Genomic DNA, 13,960 nt, shown 5'->3' with positions numbered 1-13,960 from the left:
CCTACACAGAAACAGCTACATGTAACATTCAAATTTTATGTACAATTAGTTAAGTTAGCAGTGCTGCACTTCAGCAAAACGTCTTTGACGATTTCATTTAGCCCAAAAGATAAAGTGAGCCTATTGGCTAAGTAGTTGATGACTCAGATTACATAAACATATTTTAAAAGCTCTCCGAAGTAAACTCACACACACAGTTACTCCATACATAAGGGTTTTGAAGGCAGCATTGGGTCGACATGCCCCTGTGATGTCATAAGGCAGAGAGAGATTAAAGACAACTTTCAATCAATCAACTTTTTTTTTATATAGCGCCAAATCACAACAAACAGTTGCCCCAAGGCGCTTTATATTGTAAGGCAAGGCCATACAATAATTATGAAAAACCCCAACGGTCAAAACGACCCCCTGTGAGCAAGCACTTGGCTACAGTGGGAAGGAAAAACTCCCTTTTAACAGGAAGAAACCTCCAGCAGAACCAGGCTCAGGGAGGGGCAGTCTTCTGCTGAGACTGGTTGGGGCTGAGGGAAAGAACCAGGAAAAAGACATGCTGTGGAGGGGGGCAGAGATCGATCACTAATGATTAAATGCAGAGTGATGCATACAGAGCAAAAAGAGAAAGAAACAGTGCATCATGGGAACCCCCCCACAGTCTACGTCTAAAGCAGCATAACCAAGGGATGGTCCAGGGTCACCTGATCCAGCCCTAACTATAAGCCTTAGCGAAAAGGAAAGTTTTAAGCCTAATCTTAAAAGTAGAGAGGGTATCTGTCTCCCTGATCTGAATTGGGAGCTGGTTCCACAGGAGAGGAGCCTGAAAGCTGAAGGCTCTGCCTCCCATTCTACTCTTACAAACCCTAGGAACTACAAGTAAGCCTGCAGTCTGAGAGCGAAGCGCTCTAATGGGGTAATATGGTACTACGAGGTCCCTAAGATAAGATGGGACCTGATTATTCAAAACCTTATAAGTAAGAAGAAGAATTTTAAATTCTATTCTAGAATTAACAGGAAGCCAATGAAGAGAGGCCAACACGGGTGAAATATGCTCTCTCCTGCTAGTCCCCGTCAGTACTCTAGCTGCAGCATTTTGAATTAACTGAAGGCTTTTTAGGGAACTTTTAGGACAACCTGATAATAATGAATTACAATAGTCCAGCCTAGAGGAAATAAATGCATGAATTAGTTTTTCAGCATCACTCTGAGACAAGACCTTTCTGATTTTAGAGATATTGCGTAAATGCAAAAAGGCAGTCCTACATATTTGTTTAATATGCGCTTTGAATGACATATCCTGATCAAAAATGACTCCAAGATTTCTCACAGTATTACTAGAGGTCAGGGAAATGCCATCCAGAGTAAAGATCTGGTTAGACACCATGCTTCTAAGATTTGTGGGGCCAAGTACAATAACTTCAGTTTTATCTGAGTTTAAAAGCAGGAAATTAGAGGTCATCCATGTCTTTATGTCTGTAAGACAATCCTGCAGTTTAGCTAATTGGTGTGTGTCCTCTGGCTTCATGGATAGATAAAGCTGGGTATCATCTGCGTAACAATGAAAATTTAAGCAATACCGTCTAATAATACTGCCTAAGGGAAGCATGTATAAAGTGAATAAAATTGGTCCTAGCACAGAACCTTGTGGAACTCCATAATTAACTTTAGTCTGTGAAGAAGATTCCCCATTTACATGAACAAACTGTAATCTATTAGACAAATATGATTCAAACCACCGCAGCGCAGTGCCTTTAATACCTATGACATGCTCTAATCTCTGTAATAAAATTTTACGGTCAACAGTATCAAAAGCAGCACTGAGGTCCAACAGAACAAGCACAGAGATAAGTCCACTGTCCGAAGCCATAAGAAGATCATTTGTAACCTTCACTAATGCTGTTTCTGTACTATGATGAATTCTAAAACCTGACTGAAACTCTTCAAATAGACCATTCCTCTGCAGGTGATCAGTTAGCTGTTTTACAACTACCCTCTCAAGAATCTTTGAGAGAAAAGGAAGGTTGGAGATTGGCCTATAATTAGCTAAGATAGCTGGGTCAAGTGATGGCTTTTTAAGTAATGGTTTAATTACTGCCACCTTAAAAGCCTGTGGTACATAGCCAACTAACAAAGATAGATTGATCATATTTAAGATTGAAGCATTAAATAATGGTAGGACTTCCTTGAGCAGCCTGGCAGGAATGGGGTCTAATAAACATGTTGATGGTTTGGATGAAGTAACTAATGAAAATAACTCAGACAGAACAATCGGAGAGAAAGAGTCTAACCAAATACCGGCATCACTGAAAGCAGCCAAAGATAACGATACATCTTTGGGATGGTTATGAGTAATTTTTTCTCTAATAGTCAAAATTTTGTTAGCAAAGAAAGTCATGAAGTCATTACTAGTTAAAGTTAATGGAATACTCAGCTCAATAGAGCTCTGACTCTTTGTCAGCCTGGCTACAGTGCTGAAAAGAAACCTGGGGTTGTTCTTATTTTCTTCAATTAGTGATGAGTAGAAAGATGTCCTAGCTTTACGGAGGGCTTTTTTATAGAGCAACAAACTCTTTTTCCAGGCTAAGTGAAGATCTTCTAAATTAGTGAGACGCCATTTCCTCTCCAACTTACGGGTCATCTGCTTTAAGCTACGAGTTTGTGAGTTATACCACGGAGTCAGACACTTCTGATTTAAAGCTCTCTTTTTCAGAGGAGCTACAGCATCCAAAGTTGTCTTCAATGAGGATGTAAAACTATTGACGAGATACTCTAACTCCCTTACAGAGTTTAGGTAGCTACTCTGCTCTGTGTTGGTATATGACATTAGAGAACATAAAGAAGGAATCATATCCTTAAACCTAGTTACAGCGCTTTCTGAAAGACTTCTAGTGTAATGAAACTTATTCCCCACTGCAGGGTAGTCCATCAGGGTAAATGTAAATGTTATTAAAAAATGATCAGACAGAAGGGAGTTTTCAGGGAATACTGTTAAGTCTTCAATTTCCATACCATAAGTCAGAACAAGATCTAAGATATGATTAAAGTGGTGGGTGGACTCATTTACATTTTGAGCAAAGCCAATAGAGTCTAATAATAGATTAAATGCAGTGTTGAGGCTGTCATTCTCAGCATCTGTGTGGATGTTAAAATCGCCCACTATAATTATCTTATCTGAGCTAAGCACTAAGTCAGACAAAAGGTCTGAAAATTCACAGAGAAACTCACAGTAACGACCAGGTGGACGATAGATAATAACAAATAAAACTGGTTTTTGGGACTTCCAATTTGGATGGACAAGACTAAGAGACAAGCTTTCAAATGAATTAAAGCTCTGTCTAGGTTTTTGATTAATTAATAAGCTGGAATGGAAGATTGCTGCTAATCCTCCGCCCCGGCCCGTGCTACGAGCATTCTGACAGTTAGTGTGACTCGGGGGTGTTGACTCATTTAAACTAACATATTCATCCTGCTGTAACCAGGTTTCTGTTAGGCAGAATAAATCAATACGTTGATCAATTATTATATCATTTACCAACAGGGACTTAGAAGAGAGAGACCTAATGTTTAATAGACCACATTTAACTGTTTTAGTCTGTGGTGCAGTTGAAGGTGCTATATTATTTTTTCTTTTTGAATTTTTATTCTTAAATAGATTTTTGCTGGTTATTGGTGGTCTGGGAGCAGGCACCGTCTCTACGGGGATGGGGTAATGAGGGGATGGCAGGGGGAGAGAAGCTGCAGAGAGGTGTATAAGACCACAGCTCTGCCTCCTGGTCCCAACGCTGGACAGTCACAGTTTGGAGGATTTAAGAAAATTGGCCAGATTTCTAGAAATGAGAGCTGCTCCATCCAAAGTGGGATGGATGCCGTCTCTCCTAACAAGACCAGGTTTTCCCCAGAAGCTTTGCCAATTATCTATGAAGCCCACCTCATTTTTTGGACACCACTCAGACAGCCAGCAATTCAAGGAGAACATGCGGCTAAACATGTCACTCCCGGTCTGATTGGGGAGGGGCCCAGAGAAAACAACAGAGTCCGACATTGTTTTTGCAAAGTTACACACCGATTTAATGTTAATTTTAGTGACCTCCGATTGGCGTAACCGAGTGTCATTACTGCCGACGTGAATTACAATCTTACCAAATTTACGCTTAGCCTTAGCCAGCAATTTCAAATGTCCTTCAATGTCGCCTGCTCTGGCCCCCGGAAGACAATTGACAATGGTTGCTGGTGTCGCTAACTTCACATTTCTCAAAACAGAGTCGCCAATAACCAGAGTTTGATCCTCGGCGAGTGTATCGTCGAGTGGGGAAAAACGGTTAGAGATGTGAACGGGTTGACGGTGTACACAGGGCTTCTGTTTAGGGCTACGCTTCCTCCTCACAGTCACCCAGTCAGCCTGCTTTCCCGACTGCCCGGGATCTGCCAGGGGGGAACTAACGGCGGCTAAGCTACCTTGGTCCGCACCGACTACAGGGGCCTGGCTAGCTGTAGAATTTTCCACGGTGCGGAGCCGAGTCTCCAATTCGCCCAGCCTGGCCTCCAAAGCTACGAATAAGCTGCACTTATTACAAGTACCGTTACTGCTAAAGGAGGCTGAGGAATAACTAAACATTTCACACCCAGAGCAGAAAAGTACGGGAGAGACAGGAGAAGCCGCCATGCTAAATCGGCTAAGAGCTAGTAGCTACGCAACCTAGCGGATTCCTAAAAACATGCAAAGTGAATAATGTGTAAATAATTTAGAGGTGATTCAGCAGCAGGAGTGCTTTAGTTAAGGCACCAGACAGGCCATGAAGCAGCACAGGTAACACACGGTAACAGCAAACGCACGACAACGGTGCTAAAATAAAATAAAAATCCACTAGACAGGCTGTGGAGCAGCACAGGTAACGCACGACAACAGTGCTAAAAAATAAAATAAAAACGAAAGCGTTAGCAAGCTAGTTAGCTTGCCAACGCTGATGAAAGTTAGCTGATAAAAGTGCTCCGTCGCGATGTTTCGACTGTTAGAGGTCTTCTTTAGGCGTTGGAGCACGGTGAAAAAGTAAAAAAAAAGTAAAAAAGTAAAAAAAGTAAAAAAGTCTTGAAAAAGACTGTTAGTTCAAAGTCCAAAGCAGCAGGTAGCAGTCTCTGTGTAAACAGTTCCAACAGAGAGCCAAAATTCTGATGCAACGTCTTCCTCCGTGTGGCAGTGAAGAGTTAATGGGCCGTGTCATCGGGTGACCCAAAACAAAACAAAAGACCGAATTTAGGCTGCATTTAAAGAGCTGGAAACTCAGAATTTGGGATTGCTGACAAAAGTTGTACTTCCTACTTGGTAACGCAGACAAGGCTCCTAAACCCTTTTTGCTGCACTTTCCATTATTCCCTAAATGATATTGGTTAATCATGGATTCAAATTATTTTTCAAGAATATTTCATGAAAGTTCACGAAAGTCTAAATGCACTCTGTTCAATATTTCTGGGATTAACAGATTTCACTGAAACGTGGAAAACATTGTACTCAATTCTAAAGTTGCAACTCGTGCTTATTTTCATGATTGAAAAACTGAAAAATGTTAATCAGTGGTTGCAAAAGACCAAGATTATTATAGAGAAGAGTAAAAAATAAAATAAAGTGAAAATAATACACATTTAATAAGATGAACTCAGACAATTTAGACATTAAAAAAATGACTTAAAATGAATAGTTGATGAAAATGTAATAGTCAATTAACAATCAATCGATTATTGCTACAGCACCTTCAAATTCCAACTACTTAAAATTTAGACAAGTCAAGTCTGAGAGCATGCAGATATTCACAAGGACATTCCGAAGGGACCCCAGTACCAAAGACATCCCGTCGTTGGCTTTGGTCAGTGGTTAGAGTCCAAATCTCAGCAAGACAAGCCCCACCAGAACCCTAAAGACGTGGACCTTCAATCTCCTGCAAAGATGTCAGCATCACTACACGCCTGCGTCCAGTGACCTCATGACTCCACAAAGTCTTCCCGGGTGCCTCTCCATCTCAAAGGCCGAGGACCCACAGACATACTGTATATGTCACTGATGAGATAAATGAATGTCTCTACATATTCACTCTTTCACCACATATTGATAAACCTCTGATGGCTGAATCCATGAGCTCGTTAAATGTCTGAATCTTAGTTTTGATCCAGAACCTCCTCAAATTCAGATACTCTGATTCCTCACTCAGCTTCTGAAGTGCTGTAATCAGAGCATCCACTGACTCCACAAAGATCACAGCACCGTCGCCACAGCAGAGCCAAGGTATGCATGTTGATTTTGCACAACACCAGATGCTGTTCCTGAGGCAACTTCACTTTACATGAAGAAATGTGGAGAAGTGAGGTTTGAACTATAGGAACCTTCCACACTGAAACCAAGCACACTAACCTCTTGGCCACCAGCCCCACCTTAGCATCGTCCGTAAAGTCCAGCTCAATAAGTGTTTCCTCACCAACCAAAGAGCCCAGGTCACTGGTTTCCACAATCTGACCCAAGAGCCAGACCACGCAAGAACGGAACAGTGCAGGAACCAAATTTAGAAACCTAACTAATCAATTCAGGATTTCACTTCTCATTTAATCAGTTATGGAAACAACTCAAGAACTATTTATAATAACTGATAAATCTAAGCCACTGATAATAAGTGACTTAATAAGATAAGTCACTGAACAAATTAAAGGTTCATCATAAAGCATCTGCACCTGAAGATTATCTGCTTTACTGTAAATGTAAAAAAAGAAAAAAACTCTGTTGGATAAAAACAAAAAACAAAAAACTATACTATCCAGATGTAGGAAATTAGAATAAAAAAAAGAATTAATATAATGATAAAATATTTATCAATGCTAAATAATCACTTGCACAACAATCAGATTAATCAATTAGATAATGCAATTAATAATCAATAATAACTGATACATGAAAGTCTGTCTTCCAGAATAAGGTGATGACTAAAAAAAAAACGTAAACCATAAACATAAAAAAATTATTGCACAGCAGAGCAAAATTCCGCACCAAAAATACATCAAATGAATAATAACATATTTAATTGCTAAAAATCTCAACACTGAATGTTTTAAAATTACACTAATAACTTCAGTGATTGTACACTTTACATCACTAACAGTTTGTCTTACAGCAGAAGTATTTTCTTTTAAGTTCTCTGAAATTAGATCCGTCAGATTTAAGATGCCAAAAGTGAAACATCAAATCTTGGTCCATGTGCACTTAAAAAACCCTCCGCTGGACAGAAAATGTCTGTGTAACAAGCGTGCACATGCATGCAGCCGTAACACATGCCCAATGAAACATGCACCAGGTCTCACCGTGCTTCATAGCTTCTCACTTCTTCCACCAGAGTTTTTTTTTTTTTTTTTTTTTGCAGATCGTAGTCAAACGGAAACGAACACTGAGCAGCCAAAACACTCTGCCTCCCCGGAGTCAAACAAAGCCTTTAAAACCTCCAAACTCCACTCCCCCTTTCTGAGTGGGGCGGGAGAGATGTAGTTTCCATGGTGATGCGTCTCTTGCTGAGGCTAATCTGTGCCACTTGTGGGACTTGAGAGAGAGCGAGAACTGTTTTATCACTCTTTATTTATTGCTTTTTTTTTTAACTTATTTTAAAGAACAGTGTGGGGGTATACCATATCCTCTTTAAATTGCATAACTTGTCTCTGGTAATCTAAATGTGAATCACACGGAGGCAGCATCCTTTCCCCGTGTTGTGCTGGAGAACATTTCGCGCACTTGTTAGTCTTCTCCTCAGGGTGAAGGTCATCTTCTCCATTAAAAATATTTCTTGCACTATGTTTGTCCATTGTTTAAGGCTTGGAGAGTCCGGTTTGTACCAGTTCTTGGTAATCACCTTTTTACAAGCAACAAGTAGTATTTTACATAGATACCAGTCTTCTGGAATAATTACATCTTCTTTTATCACACCAAGATACAGAATTTTTACATCATTAAGAATTGGATATCCTAAAATCTTTTGAATCACTGAACAAATTTTACTCCAAAATAGTTGGATTTTTGGACAAGTTCAAAATATGTGGGAGTGATTGACATCCATGTGCAGCGAGTACTGTTTACTTTCAAGCACAGTGGCGACTTTGCATCTGGTCACTGCACTAGATCGGGACGTGGCACAATCTGATTAACTGATGACGAACCGCTGTGATGCCGCTTCAGACAGTCAATGACCCAACAACCTGTCCAGCCCGTCAAAATAGAGCCAAAGACCCTGAGATCAACCACAAGGGCAGCACCTGATGAATCCCAAAACCAGTGGTGGGCACAGTTTATCTACTAATGCAATGACAGACAATGGGCAGGAGACATGAAACGCAAAAATGAAACATTTATAAACAAAACTAATTCCGGACAGTTTACCAACATTAACGCAACTTTCTCATTTTTACAAAGTGAAAATATGACACACATCTTTTAAAGTAATGCACTAATTCTGAAGGTTTGAGCATTAACAGACACATGTGCCAAAAGGCATTATGGGAAAAATTAATCTCCTTTCACTCACCCCCTCCCCCATCAAAATGCATAGAATACTGCCATGTATTTAATGGAAGTGTGAATAGCGACCAACATGTGATCATCAGTTGCTATTCATTGTGAATCACACTTCACAAACAGTATTTTCAGTTTTGTAAATGCCTTATTTGTGAACACCAACACACGTTACTTGTGTGTTTGTTTACACAAATAAATAAACCAACTAACCAACCAACCAGTGATTGAAAGAAGATTCATTAATTTTGTTTATAAGTGAAACCATGAGTGAAAAGTGCTTTGCATTTCATGTCTCCTGCTCCCTGTCTGTGTTGTTGCATGTGGAAAGTAAATGACACTTTTTGTACAGCAGCAGGCGGGGTGCATAAAGACAGAAGATCTGGCTCATTGTTCGTTTGGGGTTTGTGATCGCCTTTGATTTTACTAAGAAGCATCAGCAGTGCTTAAAGTCGAAACTGGCTTATCAGTAGCCAACTGTGTACCAAGTCAATACTAAAAGTTAGCGGTTAGCCTTAACATTCACTACATTTTTTAGCGGTTTATTGGTTTACCGTTATAAAGGCTACAAAGCTAACTTTTTTGTTAGCTGTGCCCACCACTGGCCAAAACTTTGAAGTCTGATAGTCTAACAGCTACACCAGTCTTGTGTGTTGATTGACAGGTGTCCAGTGGCCTCAGGGGGTGGGGCAAAAACAATGAAGATGAGATCATAAGGATGAGACATTTGTCCACCTGTAATATGATCCTTTCTGTGAGGACAGGCTGCTTTGTCTCCATCCATCAGAAGAACTACAGAGAGTACAGTCGTAATGAGCTTACTCAGTGTGCCACCAGTTAAAAATACAGAGTTAAAACATAGGGCTAAAAATAAAACTGATGCTGACTGGAACTTGACCGATACAAGATTTTTAAGACAGATACTAATATCGGTATTTGATGATTCTAATATCAGATATATCAACTGATATTCTTTTTTCTGCATAAACACATAGCATAAACAAAGAAGAATAAAGGAGTCATCTATAGGCCCCGAGGCCCTTTGGTGCAATTACAATACTGACAATCCTAACCATCACCATCATGATCATTACTATGATCACCATGACCATAATCAACACAATCATCATCTCCATCACTGTGATTCATCACCATCACCACTGGAATCTATGATCATCATGACAATCATCATCTCCATCACTGTGATTCATCACCATCATCATTGCTATCTAATTATCATCATGACAATCACCATCTCCATCACTATGATTCATCACCATCATCATTGCTATCTATGATCATCATGACAATCATCATCTCCATCACTGTAATTCATCACCATCATCATTGCTATCTAATTATCATCATGACAATCACCACCTCCATCACTGTGATTCATCACCATCATCATTGCTAACTAATTATCATCATGACAATCACCATCTACATCACTGTGATTCATCACCATCATCATTGCTACCTAATTATCATCATGACAATCATCACCTCCATCACTGTGATTCATCACCATCATCATTGCTATCTAATTATCATCATGACAATCATCACCTCCATCACTGTGATTCATCACCATCATCATTGCTATCTAATTATCATCATGACAATCATCACCTCCATCACTGTGATTCATCACCATCATCATTGCTATCTAATTATCATCATGACAATCATCACCTCCATCACTGTGATTCATCACCATCATCATTGCTATCTAATTATCATCATGACAATCATCATCTCCATCACTGTAATTCATCACCATCATCATTGCTATCTAATTATCATCATGACAATAATCACCTCCATCACTGTGATTCATCACCATCATCATTGCTAACTAATTATCATCATGACAATCATCACCTCCATCACTGTGATTCATCACCATCATCACTGCTATCTAATTATCATCATGACAATCATCACCTCCATCACTGTGATTCATCACCATCATCATTGCTATCTATGATCATCATGACAATCACCATCCCCATCACTGTGATTCATCACAATCATCATTGCCATCTATGATCATCATGACAATCACCATCCCCATCACTGTGATTCATCACAATCATCATTGCTATCTATGATCATCATGACAATCACCATCCCCATCACTGTGATTCATCACAATCATCATTGCTATCTATGATCATCATGACAATCACCATCCCCATCACTGTGATTCATCACAATCATCATTGTTATCTATGATCATCATGACAATCACCATCCCCATCACTGTGATTCATCACAATCATCATTGTTATCTATGATCATCATGACAATCACCATCCCCATCACTGTGATTCATCACAATCATCATTGCTACCTATGATCATCATGACAATCATCATCTCCATCACTGTGATTCATCACAATCATCATTGCTATCTATGATCATCATGTCAATCACCATCCCCATCACTGTGATTCATCACCATCATCACTGCTATCTATAATCATCATAACAATCACAGGAAATGGCGGAATGATTTGGGCTTTTTTTCCATCAGAATTTTTTCAGAAACTGTTAGAGACAAGCAGCTGGAAACCATTCGAAAAATTTATCTGGCTTTCGGTGAAAATTTTACGGGCTTCACAGAGAATAAGGAGTGTTACTACAGCTTTAAGGACGGCCCACAATGGCGCGCGCCACGCTCCGAGCCGCCATCGGGACCTTGTATATATATATATATATATATATATATATATATATATATATATATATATATATATATATATATATATATATATATATATATATATATATATAAGGGCTGAAACAATTAGTCGAGTAACTCGAATAATTCAATTACAAAAAATGTTTAAGGTAAATTCTGTGCCTCGAAGCTTCGTTTAATGACGTAGTACATATGCCAGGCCTGTGTGCTAATCAGAGAGAACATAGAGAGGGCCGACTTCCTATATGCTGTATCGTAACTGGCGGAGCGCCGGCCACCATTTTGAATGTGTGTAACTGGGTGCTGCCATAGACGCACAATGGCAGTCTTTGTGTCACTCTTGAGTCATATTAGAGACAAAAGTTTCTGTTTATGTTAATTTTTCTTGACCATGGATCATAACTATCATACCAGCAACATTAGAAAAACATCAAGATCTAAAGGAACTGAGTGTTCAGCTATCAATTGCACCAAGTACACTAAAGCAAACAAGGAAGTGGCATTCGATCCACCGACATCAATAACTTTTTTGCTTAACGATTCCCTTATCAGTCCTTCAGAGTGGCTGTTGTTTATGGGGGTGTTTGTCAGGAAAATTATCATTTCTCTACATGTAATCAATTTTTTGCTGAAGAAAAATTGATTACAGACCAGCTGCAGGGTCTGTAATAAATTTTTCTGTAGCGCGGCTTTGCTTTGAACCTTGAACCAGTCGAAGCAGTGCTTTGATCTAATGCTTCGTTGAATGCTTCTTATTTTTCCCCCGCTAAAACCCTAAAGAGCATATGTCTGTGAGAAATATTTACCTTTTTTATGTTAAGCCGACCTGTTATGGTCTTCTGAAACAGTTGATAGATGTATTTTATAACTTAAAAAAGGGGGCCGATGCTAACGAGTTAGCATGTCTACGGCTTTTTCAATGTTAAAGTTAGCATTAAGCAGTTGCAGCTGTCAGCATGTTTGTGTGTATTTGTTTTCTGTATAATAATGGTTCAGGGTTTGTTGTCCTAAAAAGTCAAATGTATTACAATTTGCAACATTTTTAAATTTATTTTGTTTATATATTAATAATAATAGCAACAACAACAATAGTAATAATAACTATTACTGCTATAATACAATTTTAGAGAAAGAGACAAAAAGAACCTGATTAAAAACACAACAGAAAATATAAAACTAAAAATAAAATATAAAACTAAAAATATAAAGCTCAGGCTGCCTAGGTTATAATATACTTGCAGCACCTTATTTTCCACTCTATACACTCCACAATCATAACATCTGTTTAAATAAACATTTGTAATAGTAGTTTATTGTGTTCTAAAGTCAAATAGTGCATTACAGTAGCTTGTAGTACACTCAAGAGACGTTTTGTTTACAAAACCTCACTCCACTGCAGCAGCCAAGCTGCCCCAGTTACACACAATCAAAATGGTGTCCAGATTACATAATTTTGTGGGAGTCGGCCCTCTCTATGTTCTCTCTCAGCAAAGCTGTAGCATCAAAAGCTACAGCTTTCCAATGCTACACAAAAGAGTAAAATTTTAAGTGAAAGCGGTTCCACGCTTATCATCTGAAATAGCCTTACTGCGCATTTAAAGCAAAACTAACTCCAAATATGACTAAATTAAGTACTTTTATTTATTTTTGGAAATGCAATCTCTTCTCAAAACTGTGCACGAAAAGCAAACAGCACTCGCCTTTGCAGGCGTACAAGCGGGACACACTGCTGCCTCGTCAGGGCTCGTAACATCAGATCTTAAAGTTCAGAGTCCGTTGTATGCACCCCCCCCCCCCCCCCCACCAAAAAAAAAAAACTTGCCAGTACTCACAAACGTACTTAAACATCCCTTGTTTTTTGTTTCAGCATTCTGAAGAGACAGCGAGTCAGACGGAGGGAGGGAGGGAGGGAGAGAGAGAGAGAGAGAGAGAGAGAGAGAGAGAGAGAGAGAGAGAGAGAGAAAGTGCTTGATGTACTGTATTGAGAATGGAGCACATTTCCAAAAATAAATAAAAGTACTTCATTTAGTCATGTTTGGAGTCAGTTTGGGTAAGTTGTTGTAGTCAGTTTGGGTAAGTTGTTGTAGTCAGTTTGGGTAAGTTGTTGTAGTCAGTTTGGGTAAATCGTCGCACCGCTGTGCTCACATTCAGGTGCAGCCTGACTGAGGATGACACCGACCGCCTGCGCTTACAGTCCGGTGTCAGGGGAGGGCTGAGCTCCTGACACCGGGGAAGATCCAAAACTTGTTAAGACATGAAAAAATCATTTCCCAGGAAAACAGAAAGTGATCCACTAAATTTGACAATCTGCTTGGTGGCGCAGGGACATTGTGCCATTGCTTAGGGAGAACTCTGGACTACTGATGTTGTTTAAAAATGCAAAAGTACTTTTTATCAGATTACTCGATTAATCAGAATAATCGATAGAATACTCGATTACTAAAATAATTTATACCTGCAGCCCTAATATATACGCACACACTCATCTTCAACCGCTTAGTCCAATTAAGGGTCGCGGGGGGCTGGAGCCTATCATAGAACGTGAGGCGGAGTACATCCAGAACAGGACGCCAGTCTGTCACATGGCCACAAACAGACAAACAAACACATCCACACCCACTCGCACACTGACAGACAGTCCAATCGACCGAACCTGCATGTCTTTGGATGTGGGAGGAAACCAGAGCACCCAGAGAAACGCAAACACGGGGAGAATATGCACACC

At 39.6% G+C, this 13,960-nt stretch overlaps 1 protein-coding gene across 1 annotated transcript in view; it reads right to left on the bottom strand.

Moving 5' to 3' along the window:
- myo10 (myosin X) overlaps positions 1 to 13,960 on the bottom strand; it is a 289,282-nt gene that overhangs the window by 79,701 nt on the left and 195,621 nt on the right. The window contains exon 17 of the mRNA XM_034183772.1: positions 6,415 to 6,492. Coding sequence (XP_034039663.1) covers positions 6,415 to 6,492 — 78 coding nt within the window. The remainder of the gene's footprint in view (positions 1 to 6,414; positions 6,493 to 13,960) is intronic.

This window comes from Thalassophryne amazonica, chromosome 12 (genome assembly GCF_902500255.1).
Source record: "Thalassophryne amazonica chromosome 12, fThaAma1.1, whole genome shotgun sequence".
Taxonomy (NCBI): domain Eukaryota; kingdom Metazoa; phylum Chordata; class Actinopteri; order Batrachoidiformes; family Batrachoididae; genus Thalassophryne; species Thalassophryne amazonica.
The sequence above is the reverse complement of the archived record's forward strand: the minus strand, read 5'-3'. Positions and strand labels throughout refer to the sequence as shown.